The sequence below is a fragment of the Coregonus clupeaformis genome, unplaced genomic scaffold, assembly GCF_020615455.1.
Source record: "Coregonus clupeaformis isolate EN_2021a unplaced genomic scaffold, ASM2061545v1 scaf2113, whole genome shotgun sequence".
NCBI classification, from domain to species: Eukaryota; Metazoa; Chordata; class Actinopteri; order Salmoniformes; family Salmonidae; genus Coregonus; species Coregonus clupeaformis.
The window spans coordinates 25,994-50,000 of NW_025535567.1; the positions used below are offsets into that span (position 1 = coordinate 25,994).

The window sequence follows — 24,007 nt, forward strand, 5'->3', positions numbered from 1 at the left end:
TGTTACCACCCACAACAAGCGCAGAGTACCGTACCTCAGAGTTTCTAAACCTGTCTTTGCAACAAGTTTGAACTTCGTTGCACATGCTCGACCGATTGGGTTTCCACTCATTACCACAGCCACAAAGTCAAAATTGGCTATATCGTAAAAATTCCTGAAAACAAAAATGAGCACTTTGGTCTTATATTAAGGTTAGGCATAAGGTTAGCTATAAAATCAGAATTTAATAAGATAAATTGTAGAAATAGGCGGGGTTTATAACTTTGTGGCTGTGGTAACAAATGACGACCGCTCGATAGATAATGTGATGACGCAATCAAAAATATCTACATGTATCTTTTTTTCTAACCTGTGAACCAAATTATTCTTTGATCAACTTGTGCACAGAATAAATGTATATAGGTTTCCCACAATTTGATTTGTAAGTGCTATTGAATCATCACAGTGAAAATACACATTTGTCCAATAATTTAGATGCAATTTGAGGGGAAAATGTGCCAATCGAACCCAAAACAATCAGTAATATTTTCATACAGTACTGGAGCAAATGCTTTATTAAAGGGGTTGATAAGAATGAGGCACAAGGTTGGTGTGTAATACATTTTGTATCTGGTATCAAAACATTTTCTTCTACTATTAGGCAAGAGTTGGTCATTATCAGCTGTAATAATATGTTATTTGGTCACGGTAACATTAAAGAGCAAATTAAATAATCAATTGGCTTTAGTGATGAGTACAGAATTCATTACAACACAATATAATGAGAAATTACATGTGTAAAAGTATTTACATCATAGAGTACAACTTGTGGATGCTTATTACAGCTTATACCCCCCGTTTTAAGACAAAGGCACTTGAAAAGAACCAGACTGAAAATGAGACACTAGTCAGTAACTAAAACAGGTAAAATCCATCATCACAACAATAATAACAGGGAATTGTGTGTGTCAGGTATAGCATTGACTACTGTATATGTGGCAGAGTGTGGGGAACAGGGCCAGAGTCAGCTCTAACTGAGCCAGAGGATAAACATGGGAGGTCCCACCCAGGAAGAGCAGGACAGCCAATGGGAGCCAGGCCTCGTGTCATGTGACGGCCATGTTCTGGCTCGCTGCCTCGGGGGTGAGGAACTGCACTTTGGGCACGGTGAGGGCCGAGTTGTTCCTCCGCATGGTGCCGGAGCTCCCGCCGCTGTTCCTCATGGCGTTGTTCCGCCTCATGGAGTTCCTCTTCCTCAGTGAGTTCTGGTGGCTCAGCTCGCTCTTCTGTAGCGTCTGGATGAGTATGGAGGGCTTCTCGTCCAGCTCGCGGGCAGAACACCTCGGCGTCGCCACCTTGACCGTGTTCCCGAACTTGGAGTAGTCCACCGAGTACACCCCGTCCTCCTCGGTCACGATGGGCACAAAGCGGTGACCCCACTGGATCTCCTCGCTGACATAGGAGGTCCGGGCCTGGGTGGTGATGCCCGTGGTCTCCACCACGCCCTCCAAGATCACAATCACCTCCAGGTCGCTGCACTGCAGCTCCATGGCCGACAGGTCGTACAGCGGACTCTCCTTATCGATCGTATGGCAGATAATGAGCGGCGCCAAGAGGAAGATGGAGTTGCTCGCCGCGGCGCTCTCCGTCTGCACGTCGATCTGGTGGATTGGGATGACCTCGCCTTCGGGGGTGGTGGTCTTGCGGACCACCTGGAGGCGGACGGCGGCGCCAATGATCATGGACTTGCGGAGGTCGCCCACGCGGGTCATGAAGCAGAGGCGGTTGTTGCGCACAGCGATGACGGCGTTGCGGCTGAAAATAAGATATGACAAGATATTAGATAAACTTTATTGTCCATTTTCTTTACCGATCACATTTTCTTTACAGATCTGTAACTATTTTCCAGTATCTAGGATACCGATGCCAGCAACCCTCTGGTAGCCAGTTCACTACCCATGCACCAGGGCTGCACGATACTAGGGCTGCACGATATGGATATACTAGGGCTGCATGATATGGATATACTAGGGCTGCATGATATGGATATACTAGGGCTGCGTGATATGGATATACTAGGGCTGCGTGATATGGATATACTAGGGCTGCGTGATATGGATATACTAGGGCTGCGTGATATGGATATACTAGGGCTGCATGATATGGATATACTAGGGCTGCGTGATATGGATATACTAGGGCTGCGTGATATGGATATACTAGGGCTGCGTGATATGGATATACCCAGGGCTGCGTGATATGGATATACTAGGGCTGCGTGATATGGATATACTAGGGCTGCATGATATGGATATACTAGGGCTGCATGATATGGATATACTAGGGCTGCACGATACTAGGGCTGTATGATATGGATATACTAGGGCTGCACGATATAGATATACTAGGGCTGCATGATATGGATATACTAGGGCTGCGTGATATGGATATACTAGGGCTGCGTGATATGGATATACTAGGGCTGCGTGATATGGATATACTAGGGCTGCGTGATATGGATATACTAGGGCTGCGTGATATGGATATACTAGGGCTGCGTGATATGGATATACCCAGGGCTGCGTGATATGGATATACTAGGGCTGCGTGATATGGATATACTAGGGCTGCATGATATGGATATACTAGGGCTGCATGATATGGATATACTAGAGCTGCGTGATATGGATATACTAGGGCTGCGTGATATGGATATACCCAGGGCTGCGTGATATGGATATACCCAGGGCTGCGTGATATGGATATACTAGGGCTGCGTGATATGGATATACCCAGGGCTGCGTGATATGGATATACTAGGGCTGTATGATGTAAGCAAACAATCTAACAATCTAATCTAGCATGCAACCTTATAGAGAATCTAACAGCGAGGAGGAGGAACTGCGCTGCTTGATTGACAAGGGGTGGGGCTAAGTGTGTGTGGGAAACAGCCACAAGAGGATAGGGAGAGAGACTACAAACAAAGTAAACTATAAAAACGGCCGTCACACACGGCTTAGTGGCGTCTCATATATTGCATGAAATACGGATCTCTTGCGATATGGATATTGCGTTTTCGATGTGAATTCGATTAATTGTGCAGCCCTACCGTGCACCAGATTTAGGATTCGAACTGGCAACCCTTCGGATGCTGGCCCGCCTCTCTCTATCCTCTACCTCTCCAGGGTGACGTTTTCCCAAGGTACAGATCTAGGATCAGCTTCTGCTCCCCCAATCCTAATCTTAACCATTAGACATTTTTTAAATGTATTAAATATTATTATATTTGAGTTACGATTTTTTGGCCTAAAATTACTAATTCCATGATATACAAACAATCTCCAATAGATGGCGCTGTAGCCTGGCAGCGCGCCCTGTATTTGGGCCTACAGTCAGATTCAGAATGTGCTCAGTCATCATAGCCAATTCATTGCTTGACGACTTTTGACGTGAAAAATGAGTGCTGTGAAAATGAGAAAAGTGGACTCTGAATGTTGTGTGTTTTAAAGAAGAATGGACAGCAAAATACTTTTTTACTAATATTAGACATAAGGTGGTATGTCTGATATGCCAAGAAAGTGTCGCTGTTTTTAAGGAATATATTATCAATTATCATTTTTCAAGCAAGCATGCGAACTACGCTAGCAATCTGTCCTCTCAGGAAAAGGCAGGAAGGCCTCAAAACTTGCCACAAACTTAAAAGCCCAACAAAATATGTTTCCTAAACGGTGCTCTACTCAAGACTCCGTAACTAAGGCAAGCTACGTAGTGGCACATAAAATCGCAAAGCATAGCCTTTTGCTGAAGGGGAGTTTGTGAAAGAGTGCTGGTATACTTTGTCCTGAGAGTAAAAGCCAATTCGAGAAAATTAGCTTATCACGCAGAACCATCACCAGGCGCGTGGAAGTGATAGATGAGGAGCTAATTTCAGAGTTGAATAAAAAAGCAGATGGCTTCGTTCTTTTTTATATAGCACTGGATGAGAGTACTGACATCAGAGACACCGCTCAACTTTTAATTTTTGTCAGAGGAATAAATGAGAACTTTGGAACTTCTAGCGATGGAATCAATGATGGGAACAACCAGGTGCTCTGATTTATATGACAGGGTGTCTGCCTCCTTGGAAAGAATGAATCTACCGTGGAGCACACTGACAAACGTCATAACAGATGGATCACCAAATCTAACCGGTAAAAACATTGGCCTACTAAAAAGATTACAAGACAAAGTAAAAGAAGAAAGCCCTAACTCGGAGGAATTGATATTTCTTCACTGTATTATTCATCAGGAAGCCCTGTGTAAAAGTGTGTTAAAGCTGGAAAATGTTGTCAAAGCGGTTGTAAACCTTGTCAACTTTATACGGGCAAGGGGGCTTAACCATCGTCAGTTCATTCAACTGCTCAATGACACAGAGGCAGAGCACCAGGACTTGTTGTACCCTTCAAATGTGCGCTGGCTAAGCCTGGGAAAAGTATTTTGCCGTGTGTGGGAACTGAGAGGGGAGATAGGTATGTTCCTTGATATGGTTGGTAAAGCTGACGACTTTGCTTTCGGTGTGGACATATTGGGGCATCTGAACGTTCTAAATGTGAAACTGCAGGGAAATTGTATTTTTGTGCATGAACTGTATTCCAAAGTGAAAGCATTCAAGGCCAAACTTATGTTGTTCTCCAGACAAATGAGCAGCCGGTCTCTCGCTCATTTTCCGACACTGGCCGCACTGAACGCGCCCACATCTGAGACATACAGTAGCACTTTGATCGACCTGCATGCTGAGTTCCCGCCGCTTTTCAGATTCACCAAGATTGAGACTGAGCTGGAGCTTGTATCATGCCCCCTGTCTTTCGACAGTGAGAAAGCACCACCAGACACACAATTGGAGCTCATCGACATCCAATGTGACAGTGCTTTGAAGGAGAAGTACAAAACAGCAACAATAGACCAGTTCTATGGCTCACTGAATGAAACAAAGTTTCCAAACATTAAAAAGCACGCCCAAAGGATGCTTGTTTTATTCGGGTCCACATACAGTATCTCACGAAAGTGAGTACACCCCTCACATTTTTGTAAATATTTGAGTATATCTTTTCATGTGACAACACTGAAGAAATGACACTTTGCTACAATGTAAAGTAGTGAGTGTACAGCTTGTATAACAGTGGAAATTTGCTGTCCCCTCAAAATAACTCAACACACAGCCATTAATGTCGAAACCGCTGGCAACAAAAGTGAGTACACCCCTAAGTGAAAATGTCCAAATTGGGCCCAATTAGCCATTTACCCTCCCCGGTGTCATGTGACTCGTTAGTGTTACAAGGTCTCAGGTGTGAATGGGGGAGCAGGTGTGTTAAATTTGGTGTCATCACTCTCACACTCCCTCATACTGGTCACTGGAAGTTCAACATGGCACCTCATGGCAAAGAACTCTCTGAGGATCTGAAAAAAAGAATTGTTGCTCTACATAAAGATTGCCTGGGCTATAAGAAGATTGCCAAGACCTTGAAACTGAGCTGCAGCACGGTGGCCAAGGCCATACAGCGGTTTAACAGAACAGGTTCCACTCAGAACAGGCCTCGCCATGGTCGACCAAAGAAGTTGAGTGCACGTGCTCAGCGTCATATCCAGAGGTTGTCTTTGGGAAATTGACATATGAGTGCTGCCAGCATTGCTGCAGAGGTTGAAGGGGTGGGGGGTCAGCCTGTCAGTGCTCAGACCATACGGCGCACACTGCATCAAATTGGTCTGCATGGCTGTCGTCCCAGAAGGAAGCCTCTTCTAAAGATGATGCACAAGAAAGCCCGCAAACAGTTTGCTGAAGACAAGCAGACTAAGGACATGGATTACTGGAACCATGTCCTGTGGTCTGATGAGACCAAGATAAACTTATTTGCTTCAGATGGTGTCAAACGTGTGTGGCGGCAACCAGGGGAGGAGTACAGAGACAAATGTGCCTTGCCTACAGTCAAGCATGGTGGTGGGAGTGTCATGGTCTGGGGCTGCATGAGTGCTGCCGGCACTGGGGCGCTACAGTTCATTGAGGGAACCATGAATGCCAACATGTACTGTGACATACTGAAGCAGAGCATGATCCCCCCCCTTCAGAGACTGGGCCGCAGGGCAGTATTCCAACATGATAACGACCCCAAACACACCTCCAAGACGACCACTGCCTTGCTAAAGAAGCTGAGGGTAAAGGTGATGGACTGGCCAAGCATGTCTCCAGACCTAAACCCTATTGAGCATCTGTGGGGTATCCTCAAACGGAAGGTGGAGGAGTGCAAGGTCTCTAACATCCACCAGCTCTGTGATGTCGTCATGGAGGAGTGGAAGAGGACTCCAGTGGCAACCTGTGAAGCTCTGGTGAACTCCATGCCCAAGAGGGTTAAGGAAGTGCTGGAAAATGATGGTGGCCACACAAAATATTGACACTTTGGGCCCAATTTGGACATTTTCACTTAGGGGTGTACTCACTTTTGTTGCCAGCGGGTTTAGACATGAATGGCTGTGTGTTGAGTTATTTTGAGGGGACAGCAAATTTACACTGTTATACAAGCTGTACACTCATTTCTTCAGTGTTGTCACATGAAAAGATATACTCAAATATTTACAAAAATGTGAGGGGTGTAATCACTTTTGTGAGATACTGTGTGAACAAACGTTCTCAGTCATGAATTACAACAAATCCCGCCACAGGTCAAATTTAACAAATGACCACTTGTCAGCTGTTCTGAGAATCGCTACATCAAAGATGACACCAGACTTTGATGCCCTTGCCAAGAGAGGTGACCGGACCCATTGTTCACATTAAGACTCGAATAACCGTGACTGGGGTAGGCAAGGATTATGCTTTTTCATGGTGATGGTTATGCAGTGAGAATTATCCAGCAATGCACTTTGATACAGGTAATAACTACTCAGTCAGATTTGGGCTGAGGTGATTGGATAACTGTAAATATGGCTCACAATGGAGATGAGAATTGTTCCTTAATATGCTTTCAAAAACAGACCATTGCAAATGAAACGGATGCTCTTACCATATGTTTCACTCAAATTGTATAATCTTTTTTTTTAAACATTTTGCATGTCTCCAGTCATTTAATATATATCTATTTTTAAGTTTGCATACTGTGATTGTAAGTTGTATTGTACTTTACAAGGGTAGAGATGCAGGATCTGTGTCTGTGTTTGACTGTGTCTGTGATGTCATAAACTATATAAATTTTGTGAAAAATTTGTAAAAATTTGTGAAAAACGTGTTCACAAAAAACAAGGGTAGAGATGGTACAAGGGTAGAATTGTTCTGCAAGCATATGTACACCTACAGTACACTAGTAGTTGCGTGTCAATGTGAAAATGAATAAAGGCTTCACATGTTTTGTCACGCATATAGTATGTGGCCCTTCACTTGGTTTCAAAAAACTCAATGTGGCCCTTGAGCCAAAAGGTTTGCCCACCAATGATCTAGGGGCAACTTCACCCTACACTGTTGCTGGCCCGCCTCTCCAACCTAATCTAACCTCTAGGCTACCATCCCACCTGAAGATGAGCGTCTCGGCGCGGCGGTGCGACTGGGCTGTCTTCATGAAGATGCACCCCAGCATGATGGCGTTGATGATGAGGCCAGCGATGTTCTGGAAGATGAGGACGGCGATGGCCGTGGGGCACTGCTCTGTGATCATACGGTGGCCAAAACCGATGGTCACTTGGACCTCGATGGAGAACAGGAAGGCTGAGGTGAATGACCTGCAGAGCAGAGAGAGCAGGTCAAAGGTCAGGGGTCAGAGGAAATGAGAGTTAAAGAGGAGGGAGACGTTGGACATAAACATTGGTCAAGGGTCAGATGTTTGTTGTAGAGACCTGATCCTACATCTGTAATAGCGGTGTAGAGACCTGATCCTACATCTGTGGTGAGGGTAGAGACCTGATCCTACATCTGTGGTGAAGGTAGAGAGGTCACAGGGGTCAGAGGAGCAGGAAGCTACTGGACAGGCTGTGTGGTTTCATATGGCTTCCTGTCCTCATCTGCTTCCCCCTACAACCACTGATCTCAGAGGACTAAATAATGACAGCAATATGTTGGAGACTTTAACTGGGCAATCAGCAGTTGAAACAATAACAAAGCGTGCTCCACTCCCCTGCTTCGGTAAAAAGCTGAGGGATGGGGCCGGAGAAATGTAACCACTCTCAAATTCATAGACGGAGCTATGGATGCAAGGACTGATCATCCATGATATCAAAATGATAGTTTTAACCATGTCTCAGTGGCCTTGTGGTTAGAATGTCCACCCTGAGATTGGAAGGTTTGGAGTTCGATACCAAATACTGTAAAAATGGGACCTGATGCGTCTCTGCTTGGCACTCAGCATTAAGGAGATTGGGGTTAAGGCCCAGTGATAGACTAGCGTCCTGTACTTGTACATCAAGCTGCCTCACGCTTCCTGCTCGCACACGCCAATGCTCGTGCAAGGCTACTTACTTTACTTCCATGTTTTGAGGCTTATATTTGCATTCAGCTGGGGTATGACAGTTGAACAATAAATTATACTTAAATTCTTTAAGAATCAATTGGTACATATCATTAATTTATAAATCCAATGATAAATGTAGCAACTGCAGATTTGCCCTTTTAAAGGGATACTTCAGGATTTTGGCAATGAAGCCCTTTATCTACTTCCCCAGTCAGATGAACTCGTGGATAGCCTTTTTATGTCTTGCATGCAGATTGAAGGAAGTTACTAACTATCATTAACGCAATTGCTACCTAGCGTTAGCGCAATGCCTGGAAGTCTATGGTAACTGCTTGCATGCTAGTAGATACCGTAGACTTCCAGTCATTGCTGGTAACTGCTAGTATGCTAGTAGATACCACAGACTTCCAGTCATTGCGCTAATGCTAGTTAGCATTGGCTCCCGAAACGACCTCCAACTTCCTTCATACTGGATGCAGAGACATAAAAATGGTTTCCATGAGTTCATCTGATAAAGGGCTTCATTGCCAAAAAAGTATCCCTTTAAGTTCCTTATCAGTTGAAGAAAATTCGTTTTTTTCTATGGCAAGGAGCTCTATCATATAACTGTAACAGTGTTATAATAAAAAATAGCAAAGTTATTCTAAAACTGAGTATATGTAATAATTGCACTAAAAGTCCCCAATAAATCCATATAATTTATTCCCGCCCTTAAAATACACAAGTTACCACACACAATACAGACATTCAGAAATATATAGAAGTTAAATCCCCAAACATCAACAGTTCAAAATATGTATAGAGCCTATACTATACTACTCACTTGACGTTGGTGACGCACTGCTCAATGCCAGACGTGCGGTTGGGTTCAAGGTCTCCATGGGCAAAGGCCACAAGCCACCAGCACATGGCGAAGAGGAGCCAACTGCACAGAAAAGTCATGGTAAAGATGACCAGGGTGAAGCGCCATTTCAGGTCCACCAGAGTGGTGAAGACGTCTTGCAGGAATCTTCCCTGTTCTCGGATGTTCTTGTGCGCCAAGTTGCAGGATCCGCTCTTGGCGATGAAGCGGGCTTTGTTCACCCGGTCCCTGAACACTGGTTTGCGGGGGATCCTAGAAGCAAGCCCCGGTAGGGAGAACTCCTCCGGGATGATGCTTTTTCTCGCCAACATCCTTACTGCATTTGCAATAGAGGAACAAAGTTTCAGTAAACCGAAGTGTTTTTTTAGTCGTGCGTAATTATCCTGTCAGCTTGCGTAAAACATGATTCAGAGTTGGATAAATTCTTACCCGGGTTATTTGGTAACGTTTTTCATCGATTTGATTTCAATTAACTTCTATCACATAAAAGTTTGTAGCTGTTTGGTCAGCTCTATCGCCACTTCCAAAAAGTTGTACTGACGGGTGAGAGCTTCCAGGCAGTCACCGACCAAGGGCGCATCCCAAATTCTATTGACGTAGCTGCTCCACTCTATGGGCGGGATGCAATGCACTGCTGGCTTTGTTCAACAAAGAGGAAACCACAGTAATTACTTCTAAATTATGTTTTTGTTTTGTTTTATTGATTTAAAAACAAAACAATATATTTGTACCCGTTGGAAATTATGTTTAGTTCATCGATACCGGTATTTGAGGTAATGGTTAAACCATCCCATTACTGGGTACAAAAGCAAAATATAATTGATGTTTTATTTTTATACAAGGCAAGTGTAATAGAAAAATAACTTGTTTTCCAACAGTAAGCTAATTATTGCTGTGTTATTACATTATCATGTGGTCCTCTGTAGCTCAATTGGTAGAGCATGGCGCTTGTAACGCCAGGGTAGTGATCCCCGGGACCACCGATACGTAAAAATGTATGCACACATGACTGTAAGTCGCTTTGGATAAAAGCGTCTGCTAAATGGCATATATTAATTATTAGGATAGGGCCACTTCCCATTGATGACCAAGAGATGGCGCCATTTAGCAACTGATGTCCTCTGCGAGGAGGTCTTGTGTGTTGTGTGTGAGAGACAGAGTGAGTGTAGGTGAGCGTTTTAAACTCAAAAAGCACTTTCACTCAAAGCACATTTTTATTATCAGTTCAAGTGTAAAAAGGTAGGCACACAGTGTAATGATCAACTAGTTCTATACTTAAAACATAAAATAAAATGAAAAAAGACTACACGTAGTCTCGAAATGATATTGATAATATTTCAACATATATTTCTGTGCACATTCCCAAGATTGAAAATATAAACAGTAAAAGCAGAGATGATATCATCTCTTGTGATATGGATCAAGGATATCTGCAGTCTGAATGACTATAGATCTATAAGTAGAGTGTACAAAACATTGAGAACACCTGCTCTTTCCATGACATAGACTGACCAGGTGAATCCATGTGAAAGCTATGATCGCTTATTGATTTCACTTGTTAAATCCACTTCAATCAGTGTAGATGAAGGGGAGGAGACAGGTTAAATAAGGATTTTTAAGCCTTGAGACAATTGAGACATGGATTGTGTATGTGTGCCATTCAGAGGGTGAATATTTAAGTGCCTTTGAACGGGATATGGTAGTAGGTGCCAGGCGCACCGGTTTGAGTGTGTCAAGAACTGCAACGCAGCTGGGTTTTTCTATCTAGAACCTAAAAGGGTTTTTCAGCTGTCCCCATAGAACAGGGTTCCCCAACTGGTGGCCCGCAGGCCGAATCTGGTCCACGGGTGGTTTTATTTGGCCCCCCAAGCTTTCTGAGCAACCCCCCCCCCCCCCCACACACACACACACAAAAAAAGGAAATCAGCTCCAAGTGATTTTAATTTAAAAAATCTGTTCCCAAGTATTCTCACACATACTGTAATAGAGACACGTGATCATATACAACTGTAAGCAAGGTTTAAAATCATTATGTTTTAGTTAAACATTATATCTGTTTGGGCTTCTTGCGGTCAATTTGCAGTCTACAAATTATTTGTAATTATGTTCCGACCCCCGACCATCCGTTCAAGACAAAATCGGCCAACGAACAACCCTTCGAATAACCATTTTTGGTTCCAGCTAGAACCTATTTGGTTCCAGGTAGAACACTTTTGGGATCCATGTAGAACCCTTTCCACAGAGGGTTCTACATGGAACCCAAAAGGGTTCTACCTGGAACCAAAAAGGGTTCTCCTGTGGGGACAGCCGAAGAACCCTTCTGGAACCCTTTTTCCTAAGAGTGTAGGATTAACAGACAGTCATAGCCGTACACACACACCACACCACAGCCTTGCCTTCAGATTCATCAGAGGGAAAATAGCCTACCACTCATCTCCAATGTCATTCTCCTGGACAATATATCAGTGCTCTATATCTATAGTCATTCTCCTCTCATGAGATCATCTTTCTAGAGAGTGGTGAGAGTTGTGTCTCTGCGCTTTCTGACAGACTGACTGAAACCAAAGTGCTGCTTTGCCCATAAAAAGACAACTCTGGTGAAGGATAGCAGCCACACTATAGGGGCCATGTTGTTGACCTTTGGCCTTTTACATACATGGACCCACCCGCCACTGCAGAAGCTACATTAAACATACTTGGCTTCTACTCACTTATAATGTATGCATTGGAGAGTTTGGAGGTTGAGGGGATTCCTAGCCTGGAATCCAAGCTAAATGAAACAATGGTGAAGTAAAACAATGGTTCAGTCTGGTTCAACCAGGCTAGAAGACGCTTACCCATTCATAGATTATAGAGAGGGCGTCTTTCCAGAAACGAGACAGAGGTGTTAAATGAATGGTTCTTCTCACTTGGTTGAGAGGTGAGTTGAAAACATGAAAACAGCCGACACGTGTGTACGGAAAGTAGGGCAGGAATTGTGGGTCATGAGTTTGGGATTGAATAAGAATGAAGAATGAATAAAAAACGAATTTCTTGAGATGAGAAACCGTTTTACACACAAACAAAACAACACAGCAGTATGGTGGTAAAAACAAATACTGATATTCTTCAAAGTCACATTACAAGAATCAGTTTGGCATTCAGGCTATAATACAATACAAAGAAGTCAATATAACATTCTCATTGTTCGATATGCAAAATAACTATACACATCCAGGTACTACAGTGGGACAGTGGCACAGCTCCCCAGAAACCAGGTTTAATACTGAAAATATAAACCACTTTCCTTACCAATAAACACCAGCCAGAACCATGTATGGTAGAAACGCTGGCCTGAGCTACGCTAACGCTGGCTTATGGTAGGGAGAAGAAAGCGGAATCTTCCCTTATCATTTAGGGCTGGATCTTAACTTAAGATCAACGTGCATAACTCCCAAGTTTTCACATACATCTTGACATGAATGCATGGTTTACAGTACACAAGGTTTGTACAAGTTGAAGTTAGGCATGCACATCTCACGTTAGGATTCAGTCCTTTAGAGCACACCCATTGGGTGAAAGCTGTGCTTTTCAAAGAGGGAGTCAGTGACCACTAAATGTCCACAGTCCCATGGTTCAGTCAGCATAGCATCTCATCAGACAGACAGAGGGTCGCCGGGCTAAAAATGTTCCAGCGATATATACCCTACAGTGTTGGTACCATACTAGTAGTACTATAGTATACCTGCTTATTGCTTACCTATGAGTAATGGTGTAAAATATATACATATACATACATGATCTAGTAATAAGTGTAACAAAATATATCATTTAAACATAAAACATTTAAGTAAAGCTTTGTAAAATTGTAATCATATTTAATGACCGATTTGTGATCCTTACAGGACCAAGTTAATAGGTCAATAATTCTATCAATCAATCAACCAATAAATAACGAATAGATTACCAATAATCAACACGAAGGCCATCAGTGGTGCTTTGGGAAGCAGTGTTTCCCCTACCATTACCAAGTTGGGGTGGTCCACCGGCCCGGCTCCGTTTCCCCTACAGTAACCTACAGTATTAGCTTCAGTCAATAATGATAATAATATCTGGACCTCTGCACCCCACCTAAGCATTGTGGGAAACACTGAGGAGGCTGATTAATTGATTAATGAATTGATTGATTGATGGACTGATTGATGTTGTGCTGGCTGACAGTGTGTGAGTCTACATGTCAGCCCTGACGAAGGAAGCGAACATGCCGTCCTCGTGCTCCAGAAGGCTCTCTGGTTTGTCCATCTCCAAGATGTTCCCTCGCTTCATCACGATCACCAGGTCAGCTTCCAGGATAGTGTGTACACGATGCTGCATGAAGAACACACACACACACACACACACACATTACATTGATTGTTTAACTACACAAAAAAGAGTAAGGGATGCAATGCAGCTTTGACTTGCAATGTAGCCAGACAGACAGAGATAAACTGTGCTGAGAAAATCTAACAGATACCTGAATAAAAACATGTATTTTCATTTAGTCTTATTTCACAACCCCAAGAGTCAACCTCCAAGAGCCAACTGCTAATTAGATTAGATGTAGTATCCCTCCTTAACCCCCAGACAGATTAGATGTAGTATCCCTCTCTTTAACCTCCAGACAGATTAGATGTAGTATCCCTCTCCTTAACCCCCAGACAGATTAGATGTAGTACCCCTCTCTTTAACCTCCAGACAGATTAGATGTAGTATCCCTCCTTAACCCCCAGACAGATTAGATGTAGTAACCCTCTATTTAACCCCCAGACAGATTAGATGTAGTATCTCTCTTTAACCCCCAGACAGATTAGATGTAGTATCTCTCTTTAACCCCCAGACAGATTAGATGTAGTATCTCTTTAACCCCCAGACAGATTAGATGTAGTATTCCTCTTTAACCCCCAGACAGATTAGATGTAGTACCCTTCTCTTTAACCCCCAAACAGATTAGATGTAGTACCCCTCCTTAACCCCCAGACAGATTAGATGTAGTATCTCTCTTTAACCCCCAGACAGATTAGATGTAGTACCCCTCTCTTTAACCCCCAGACAGATTAGATGTAGTATCCCTCTTTAACCCCCAGACAGATTAGATGTAGTACCCCTCCTTAACCCCCAGACAGATTAGATGTAGTATCTCTCTTTAACCCCCAGACAGATTAGATGTAGTATCTCTCTTTAACCCCCAGACAGATTAGAAGTAGTATCTCTCTTTAACCCCCAGACAGATTAGATGTAGTATCCCTCTTTAACCCCCAGACAGATTAGATGTAGTATCCCTATCCTTAACCCCAAGACAGATTAGATGTAGTATCCCTATCCTTAACCCCCAGACAGATTAGATGTAGTACCCCTCTCCTTAACCCCCAGACAGATTAGATGTAGTATCCCTCTTTAACCCCCAGACAGATTAGATGTAGTATCCCTATCCTTAACCCCCAGACAGATTAGATGTAGTATCCCTATCCTTAACCCCCAGACAGATTAGATGTAGTATCCCTCTCTTAACCCCCAGACAGATTAGATGTAGTATCCCTCCTTAACCCCCAGACAGATTAGATGTAGTACCCCTCTCCTTAACCCCCAGACAGATTAGATGTAGTAACCCTCTCTTTAACCCCCAGACAGATTAGATGTAGTATCTCTCTTTAACCCCCAGACAGATTAGATGTAGTATCTCTCTTTAACCCCCAGACAGATTAGATGTAGTATCTCTCTTTAACCCCCAGACAGATTAGATGTAGTATCCCTCTCTTTAACCCCCAGACAGATTAGATGTAGTATCCCTCTCCTTAACCCCCAGACAGATTAGATGTAGTACCCTTCTCTTTAACCCCCAGACAGATTAGATGTAGTACCCCTCCTTAACCCCCAGACAGATTAGATGTAGTATCTCTCTTTAACCCCCAGACAGATTAGATGTAGTACCCCTCTCTTTAACCCCCCAGACAGATTAGATGTAGTATCCCTCTCCTTAACCCCCAGACAGATTAGATGTAGTATCCCTCCTTAACCCCCAGACAGATTAGATGTAGTATCTCTCTTTAACCCCCAGACAGATTAGATGTAGTATCCCTCTTTAACCCCCAGACAGATTAGATGTAGTATCCCTATCCTTAACCCCCAGACAGATTAGATGTAGTATCCCTCCTTAACCCCCAGACAGATTAGATGTAGTAGTACCTCTCTCCTTAACCCCCAGACAGATTAGATATAGTACCCCTCTCCTTAACCCCCAGACAGATTAGATGTAGTATCCGTCCTCAACCCCCAGACAGATTAGATGTAGTATCCCTCCTTACCCCCAGACAGATTAGATGTAGTATCCCTCTTTAACCCCCAGACAGATTAGATGTAGTATCCCTATCCTTAACCCCCAGACAGATTAGATGTAGTATCCCTCCTTAACCCCCAGACAGATTAGATGTAGTACCTCTCTCCTTAACCCCCAGACAGATTAGATGTAGTACCCCTCTCCTTAACCCCCAGACAGATTAGATGTAGTATCCGTCCTCAACCCCCAGACAGATTAGATGTAGTATCCCTCTTTAACCCCCAGACAGATTAGATGTAGTATCCCTCTTTAACCCCCAGACAGATTAGATGTAGTATCCCTCCTTAACCCCCAGACAGATTAGATGTAGTAACCCTCTCCTTAACCCCCAGACAGATTAGATGTAGTATCTCTCTTTAACCCCCAGACAGATTAGATGTAGTAACCCTCTCTTTAACCCCCAGACAGATTAGATGTAGTATCCCTCCTTAACCCCCAGACAGATTAGATGTAGTATCCCTCCTTACACCCAGACAGATTAGATGTAGTATCCCTCTTTAACCCCCAGACAGATTAGATGTAGTATCCCTCCTTAACCCCCAGACAAATTAGATGTAGTACCCCTCTATTTAACCCCCAGACAAATTAGATGTAGTACCCCTCTATTTAACCCCCAGACAGATTAGATGTAGTACCCCTCTATTTAACCCCCAGACAGATTAGATGTAGTATCCCTCCTTACACCCAGACAGATTAGATGTAGTATCCCTCTTTAACCCCCAGACAGATTAGATGTAGTATCCCTCCTTAACCCCCAGACAAATTAGATGTAGTACCCCTCTATTTAACCCCCAGACAGATTAGATGTAGTACCCCTCTCTTTAACCCCCAGACAGATTAGATGTAGTACCCCTCTATTTAACCCCCAGACAGATTAGATGTAGTACCCCTCTATTTAACCCCCAGACAGATTAGATGTAGTATCTCTCTTTAACCCCCAGACAGATTAGATGTAGTACCCCTCTCTTTAACCCCCTGACAGTGGTCTCAGACAACATGCAGTACCAACCCGGGAGGCTGTAGAGGCCTGAGAGGCAGGGTGGGACAGGGCCTACTTGTGAGTCCTCACTAAGACACTGAAGAGGCTGTCCTGCTGTGCTAGCAGGTTGGCTGCAGAGTCAAACTCCACTAGCTGCCCCGTGGAGAACACCAGCACCTGTTCAGCCTCCAAGATGGAGGACACCAGGTGCTGGGCGGCAGAACGGTGAGAAGGATAGACGGGGAGACAGAAGGAGAGGAGCAAGAACAGACAGACAGGTAAAACAAGGAGAAGAAGACAGGTGAAGGAAGGACAGCAGACAAGCTGTTTGAGTCTAGAGAGGTTCATTCAGAGTTGAGATCTGCAGCACGCTTAACATCAATTTTCATCAGTCTCCCACTGACATCAATAAATGATTTATGGTAATGTTCGAGTTCCGCCTTATCCCAACTCTGAATCGGTCCGTAAATGCATTTGGAGGCATGAGAAGCATTTGGAGGCATGAGAAGCATTTGGAGGCATGAGAAGCATTTGGAGGCATGAGAAGTATTTGGAGGCATGAGTAGCAGAGGTACAGTATGATGAAACAGGAGACATTGGAAAGATAGGATAAGGAAGAGGAGCTCATCTAAAAGCGAGGAGAAATCAGCTAGTCCTAGTCTCTATCCTTTCTCCAATGATTGATCCATAGAGAGAGAGAGCAGACCAAGAGGAGTCTCCACATCTATACACAGAATAACTCTTCCACATCTGACCTTTCAAGCTAATGACCTAATGACCTACAGGCTGTAACAGACTTACTGCAATAGTGACGACTGTTCGGTCGGCGAAGGCTGTCATCACCACCTTCTGTAAGACATTCTCCTGTAGGGGTGAGAAATGAGAAGTAGGTCAGCTCTTTAGGCTGTGTCCCAAATGGCACCCTATTCCTTGCATAGTGCACTACTTTTGACCATCGCCCTATAGGCCCTGGCCAGAAAATAGTGCACTTTATAGGGAATAGTGTGTCATTAGGAGCACAGCCTTAGATACAACCATGCGCACTCCACAGCAATGTCACTCCATTGTGAGTGTTGTCACCTCTTTGTTGTCTACATCACAGTGTGATGGTAGTTTGATAGAGTGTACCTGTCAGGGTCAAAGGTTAATGCTACAGCTGTGATCGTAACGACCTCAGATTGATGTTGGCCTGCTTTTCCGTATAAAAACAAATAAAGAGAGTCGCACACTCTATATATAAACTGCCAGTAATGTATATATAAACTGCCAGTAATGTATATATATAAACTGCCAGTAATGTACAGTGGGGGAAAAAAGTATTTAGTCAGCCACCAATTGTGCAAGTTCTCCCACTTAAAAAGATGAGAGAGGCCTGTAATTTTCATCATAGGTACACGTCAACTATGACAGACAAATTGAGAAAAGAAATTCCAGAAAATCACATTGTAGGATTTTTAATGAATTTATTTGCAAATGATGGTGGAAAATAAGTATTTGGTCACCTACAAACAAGCAAGATTTCTGGCTCTCACAGACCTGTAACTTCTTCTTTAAGAGGCTCCTCTGTCCTCCACTCGTTACCTGTATTAATGGCACCTGTTTGAACTTGTTATCAGTATAAAAGACACCTGTCCACAACCTCAAACAGTCACACTCCAAACTCCACTATGGCCTAGACCAAAGAGCTGTCAAAGGACACCAGAAACAAAATTGTAGACCTGCACCAGGCTGGGAAGACTGAATCTGCAATAGGTAAGCAGCTTGGTTTGAAGAAATCAACTGTGGGAGCAATTATTAGGAAATGGAAGACATACAAGACCACTGATAATCTCCCTCGATCTGGGGCTCCACGCAAGATCTCACCCCGTGGGGTCAAAATGATCACAAGAACGGTGAGCAAAAATCCCAGAACCAGCTGGGACCAAAGTAACAAAGCCTACCATCAGTAACACACTACGCCGCCAGGGAATCAAATCCTGCGGTGCCAGACGTGTCCCCCTGCTTAAGCCAGTACATGTCCAGGCCCGTCTGAAGTTTGCTAGAGTGCATTTGGATGATCCAGAAGAGGATTGGGAGAATGTCATATGGTCAGATGAAACCAAAATATAACTTTTTGGTAAAAACTCAACTCGTCGTGTTTGGAGGACAAAGAATGCTGAGTTGCATCCAAAGAACACCATACCTACTGTGAAGCATGGGGGTGGAAACATCATGCTTTGGGGCTGTTTTTCTGCAAAGGGACCAGGACGACTGATCCGTGTAAAGGAAAGAATGAATGGTGCCATGTATCGTGAGATTTTGAGTGAAAACCTCCTTCCTTCAGCAAGGGCATTGAAGATGAAACGTGGCTGGGTCTTTCAGCATGACAATGATCCCAAACACACCGCCCGGGAACGAAGGAGTGGCTTCGTAAGAAGCATTTCAAGGTCCTGGAGTGGCCTAGCCAGTCTCCAGATCTCAACCCCATAGAAAATCTTTGGAGGGAGTTGAAAGTCCGTGTTGCCCAGCGACAGCCCCAAAACATCACTGCTCTAGAGGAGATCTGCATGGAGGAATGGGCCAAAATACCAGCAACAGTGTGTGAAAACCTTGTGAAGACTTACAGAAAACGTTTGACCTGTGTCATTGCCAACAAAGGGTATATAACAAAGTATTGAGAAACTTTTGTTATTGACCAAATACTTATTTTCCACCAGAATTTGCAAATAAATTCATTAAAAATCCTACAATGTGATTTTCTGGATTTTCTTTCCTCATTTTGTCTGTCATAGTTGACGTGTACCTATGATGAAAATTACAGGCCTCTCTCATCTTTTTAAGTGGGAGAACATGCACAATTGGTGGCTGACTAAATACTTTTTTCCCCCACTGTATATATAAACTGCCAGTAATGTATATATAAACTGCCAGTAATGTACATATAAACTGCCAGTAATTGATATATAAACTGCCAGTAATTGATATATAAACTGCCAGTAATTGATATATAAACTGCCAGTAATTTTATTATAAACTGCCAGTAATTTTATTGTAAACTGCCATGCCTCCGGACTGAAACCTGAGAGGCTGGAGGAGAGTGAGGGTCCTCACTGTCGCGCAGCAATCGCAACAAAACTTAACGGCCCCTAAAGATAGAATCCTTCATTGAAACAATAACAATACGTTCTCCCAGCCTCCGGATGGAGCTGGAGAAATGGAACCACTCTCAAATACATAGACAGAGCTATGGATGCAAGGACTGACCATCCATGATATCAACATTATGGTTGTAACCATGTTTTGAGGCTATATAGTGTTTGTTTACATTTACATCGTTTACAAACATTGGAGTAAAACAAGCTTACATTTTGGGTTCTGATGGGGTTACGACAGTTGAACTAAGCTCATGAGGCATTTATAAGTTATGTTCTTTAAGAATCAATGGGTAGATATTATTAATTTATAAGTCCAAAAATGGATACAGCAACTAAGGATTCTAGCTTCAATGGAAATCAATGCTTCATTTACAAACAGGTGCCCTAATGAAGAGTATGTGGCTGGTTGAAATACATGGACATGTGTTCTGCTATTGATCAAACCTCTATGTACAGGGCTCAATAATGAATGTCTGTTTTTTTATTTATATAATGTATCTGACATTGATTTATGTTTATACCCATATGCTGTAAAAGTAATGTCATAGATCTGGCTGTACAAAATGAAAAGAGCAGAAAATGAAACGTATGATCATAATATTACTAAAGAGCTAGTGATGGAGGGTACATGACTGTTAGGGTGTGTAAGCTCACCGTTGCCATGTCGATGGATGCGGTGGCTTCATCCATAATGAGGATGGAGCTCTTCCTGACGAAGGCTCTGGCCAGACAGAACAACTGCCTCTGACCCACACTGAAGTTTTCCCCTCCCTCTGTCACCACCGCGTCTGGAACACACACACACACACACACACACACACACACACACACACACACACACACACACATACACACACACGCAAACACACACACAAGTCGTTATTAAGGCAATCGTCTTTCTGAAAGCTCTATTTTAGTAGCATATTGTCTGATTAGTTTTCCCTCCAATATGCTTTCCCAAAGATTGTGTGGTTGGAGGTGGCCAGATTGTGTGGTTGGAGTTTGCCAGATTGTGTGGTTGGAGTTTGCCAGATTGTGTGGCTGGAGGTTGCCAGATTGTGTGGTTTGGAGGTGGCCAGATTGTGTGGCTGGAGGTTGCCAGATTGTGTGGTTGGAGGTTGCCAGATTGTGGTGACCAGATTGTGTGGTTAGAGGTTGCCATATTGTGTTGTTGCAGGTTTCCAGATTGTGTGGTTTGGAGGTGGCCAGATTGTGTGGTTGTAGGTAGCCAGATTGTGTAGTTGGAGGTTGCCAAATTGTGTGGTTGCAGGTTGCCAGATTGTGTAGTTAGAGATTGCAAAATTCCAAATACTTTCCCCAAAACCCAGTTTGTAAGATTCCCAGTATTACAGCCCTAGATGTGACAGTCAGTCAGACAGACAGGCAGACAGGTAGACAGACACATACCCAGTCCCCCAGAAAGGGCTTTGACCATGTTCTTCAGCTGGGCGATTTCTAGCGCCTCCCACAGTCTGTCATCAGTACAGGTACACTCTGGGTCCAGGTTAAACCTGCCAGGGAGACATGACATCAGTACAGGTACACTCTGGGTCCAGGTTAAACCTGCCAGGGAGACATGACATCAGTACAGGTACACTCTGGGTCCAGGTTAAACCTGCCAGGGAGACATGACATCAGTACAGGTACACTCTGGGTCCAGGTTAAACCTGCCAGGGAGACATGACATCAGTACAGGTACACTCTGGGTCCAGGTTAAACCTGCCAGGGAGACATGTCATCAGTACAGGTACACTCTGGGTCCAGGTTAAACCTGCCAGGGAGACATGTCATCAGTACAGGTACACTCTGGGTCCAGGTTAAACCTGCCAGGGAGACATGACATCAGTACAGGTACACTCTGGGTCCAGGTTAAACCTGCCAGGGAGACATGTCATCAGTACAGGTACTCTCTGAAATACAGAGACACAGATACAGAGATACATCCAGACCACAGCACCATCAACCACATCTACACCCCCACCCCCACCAATTAACTCCCCCCCAAGTCAACCATGCCCACACCCCATTTAGGCCCCCTCAGATCAGACCTATGCCCCTCCTACCCACCCCAAGCCCCCCACTCCCACAAAGAGGGCCTCAACATGAAAGTCACACATACGCCCAGGCCGTGAGCAGGCAAACAGGCCCAACACCCACACTTACACTAGCCCAAGCCAATGGCATGTACCAGATGCTCAGCAGGCTCTGCTCACAATTACTGGCCTGAGGCCAAACCACACAACCAACAACATTAGACACTTTATGGAACACAAAGCCTTCACTATTTCATCCTGGAATATCCAAGGCCTGAGGTCATCTGCCTTTGGCCTAAAGAGCAGGAATCTGGACTTCACCAAAGAAATCGGAAATACAGACATTGTCATCCTACAAGAAACATGGTATAGAGGAGACGGACCCACTGGTTGCCCTCTAGGTTACAGAGAGCTGGTAGTCCCATCCACCAAACTACCAGGTGTGAAACTGGGAAGGGACTCAGGGGGTATGCTAATTTGGTATAGAGCAGACCTAACTCACTCTATTAAATTAATCAAAACAGGAACATTTTACATTTGGTTAGAAATTCAAAAGGAAATTATCTCAACTGAGAAAAATGTCCTCCTGTGTGCTACCTATATCCCCCCACTAGAATCCCCATACTTTAATGAAGACAGTTTCTCCATCCTGGAGGGGGAAATCAATCATTTCCAGACCCAGGGACATGTACTAGTCTGTGGCGACCTAAATGCCAGAACTGGACAAGAACCTGACACCCTCAGCACACAGGGGGACAAACACCTACCTGGAGGTGACAGCATTCCCTCCCCCATATGCCCCCCTAGGCCCAACTACGACAACATAACCAACAAAAACGGGTCACGACTCCTGCAGCTCTGTCGCACACAGGGTATGTACATAGTCAATGGTAGGCTTCGAGGGGACTCTTGGCAGTAGTACTGTAGACTACTTTATCACTGACCTCAACCCAGAGTCTCTCAAAGCGTTCACAGTCAGCCCACTGACACCCCTATCAGACCACAGCAAAATCACAGTCTACTTGAACAGAGCAATACTCAATCATGAGGCATCAAAGCCAAAGGAACTGAATAATATTAAGAAATGCTATAGATGGAAGGAAAGTAGTGTTGAAACCTACCAAAAAACAATTAGGAAACAACAAATTCAATCCATTCTAGACAACTTCCTGGACAAAACGTTCCACTGTAATAGTGAAGGTGTAAACTTGGCAGTAGAAAACCTAAACAGTATATATGACCTCTCAGCTTCCCTATCAAATCTAAAAATCTCTTAACAGAAAACCAAAGAAAAGTAATAACAGTGATAAATGGTTTGATGAAGAATGCAAAAACCTAAGAAAGAAATTGAGAAACCTATCCAACCAAAAACATAGAGACCCAGAAAACCTGAGCCTACGCCTTCACTATGGTGAATCACTAAAACAATACAGAAATACACTACGGAAAAAGAAGGAACAGCATGTCAGAAATCAGCTCAATGTAATCGAAGAATCCATAGACTCTAACCACTTCTGGGAGCTATCTATCCAAAACAGAGATGTATGGGTAAACCACTTCTCCAATCTTTTTGTCCCTATAACAGAGAACAAACAGCAAAAAAATATACATGATCAAATGCAAATCTTAGAATCAACTATTAAAGACTACCAGAACCCACTGGATTCTCCAATTACATTGAATGAAGTACAGGACAAAATACAAACCCTCCAACCCAAAAAGTCATGTGGTGTTGATGGTATCCTCAATGAAATGATAAAATATACAGACCACAAATTTTAATTAGCTATACTTAAACTCTTTAACATCATCCTTAGCTCTGGCATCTTCCCCAATATTTGGAACCAAGGACTGATCACCCCAATCCACAAAAGTGGAGACAAATTTGACCCCAATAACTACCGTGGGATATGCGTCAACAGCAACCTTGGGAAAATCCTCTGCATTATAATTAACAGCAGACTAGTTCATTTCCTCAGTGAAAACAATGTACTGAGCAAATGTCAAATTGGCTTTTTACCAAATTACCGTACGACAGACCACGTATTCACCCTGCACACCCTAATTGACAAACAAACAAACCAAAACAAAGGCAAAGTCTTCTCATGCTTTGTTGATTTCAAAAAAGCTTTTGACTCAATTTATTTGGCATGAGGGTCTGCTATACAAATTGATGGAAAGTGGGGTTGGGGGAAAA

The 24,007-nt window shown here is 43.6% G+C and overlaps 2 protein-coding genes across 3 annotated transcripts in view; both read right to left on the bottom strand.

Annotated features, from left to right (window-relative positions):
• Positions 1-539: 539 nt before the first annotated feature.
• On the bottom strand, positions 540-9,879 carry kcnj8 (potassium inwardly rectifying channel subfamily J member 8). Of its 2 annotated transcripts, XM_045219167.1 has the most exons (4): positions 9,739-9,879; positions 9,271-9,625; positions 7,516-7,722; positions 540-1,794 (listed from the first exon to the last, which is right to left on the bottom strand). In XM_045219167.1, exons 2-4 carry the CDS (start codon positions 9,618-9,620, stop codon positions 1,086-1,088), a joined length of 1,266 nt encoding a protein of 421 aa, XP_045075102.1. In that variant the 5' UTR covers positions 9,621-9,625; positions 9,739-9,879; the 3' UTR covers positions 540-1,085. The 2 variants fall into 2 exon arrangements, with proteins under 2 accessions (XP_045075102.1, XP_041727005.2); XM_041871071.2 differs by having other exon boundaries at positions 9,271-9,879.
• A 2,508-nt stretch (positions 9,880-12,387) lies between these two features.
• The window catches only part of LOC121557231 (ATP-binding cassette sub-family C member 9), a 34,311-nt gene continuing 22,691 nt past the window's right edge, over positions 12,388-24,007 (bottom strand). Inside the window, exons 18-21 of the mRNA XM_045219168.1 lie at positions 21,185-21,288; positions 20,432-20,565; positions 17,445-17,507; positions 12,388-13,656 (exon numbers count right to left, since the gene is read on the bottom strand). Coding sequence (XP_045075103.1) covers positions 13,519-13,656; positions 17,445-17,507; positions 20,432-20,565; positions 21,185-21,288 — 439 coding nt within the window. The 3' untranslated portion in view covers positions 12,388-13,518. The remainder of the gene's footprint in view (positions 13,657-17,444; positions 17,508-20,431; positions 20,566-21,184; positions 21,289-24,007) is intronic.

Excerpts from the sequence above, each read along its gene's own strand:
- kcnj8 (XM_045219167.1), bottom strand. The coding sequence starts at position 9,620 with ATGTTGGCGAGAAAAAGCATCATCCCGGAGGAGTTCTCCCTACCGGGG. Across the intron at positions 7,723-9,270 it reads CAGTGCGTCACCAACGTCAA|GTCATTCACCTCAGCCTTCC; the intron begins GTGAGTAGTATA and ends TCTGCTCTGCAG. Across the intron at positions 1,795-7,515 it reads GCCGAGACGCTCATCTTCAG|CCGCAACGCCGTCATCGCTG; the intron begins GTGGGATGGTAG and ends TCTTATTTTCAG.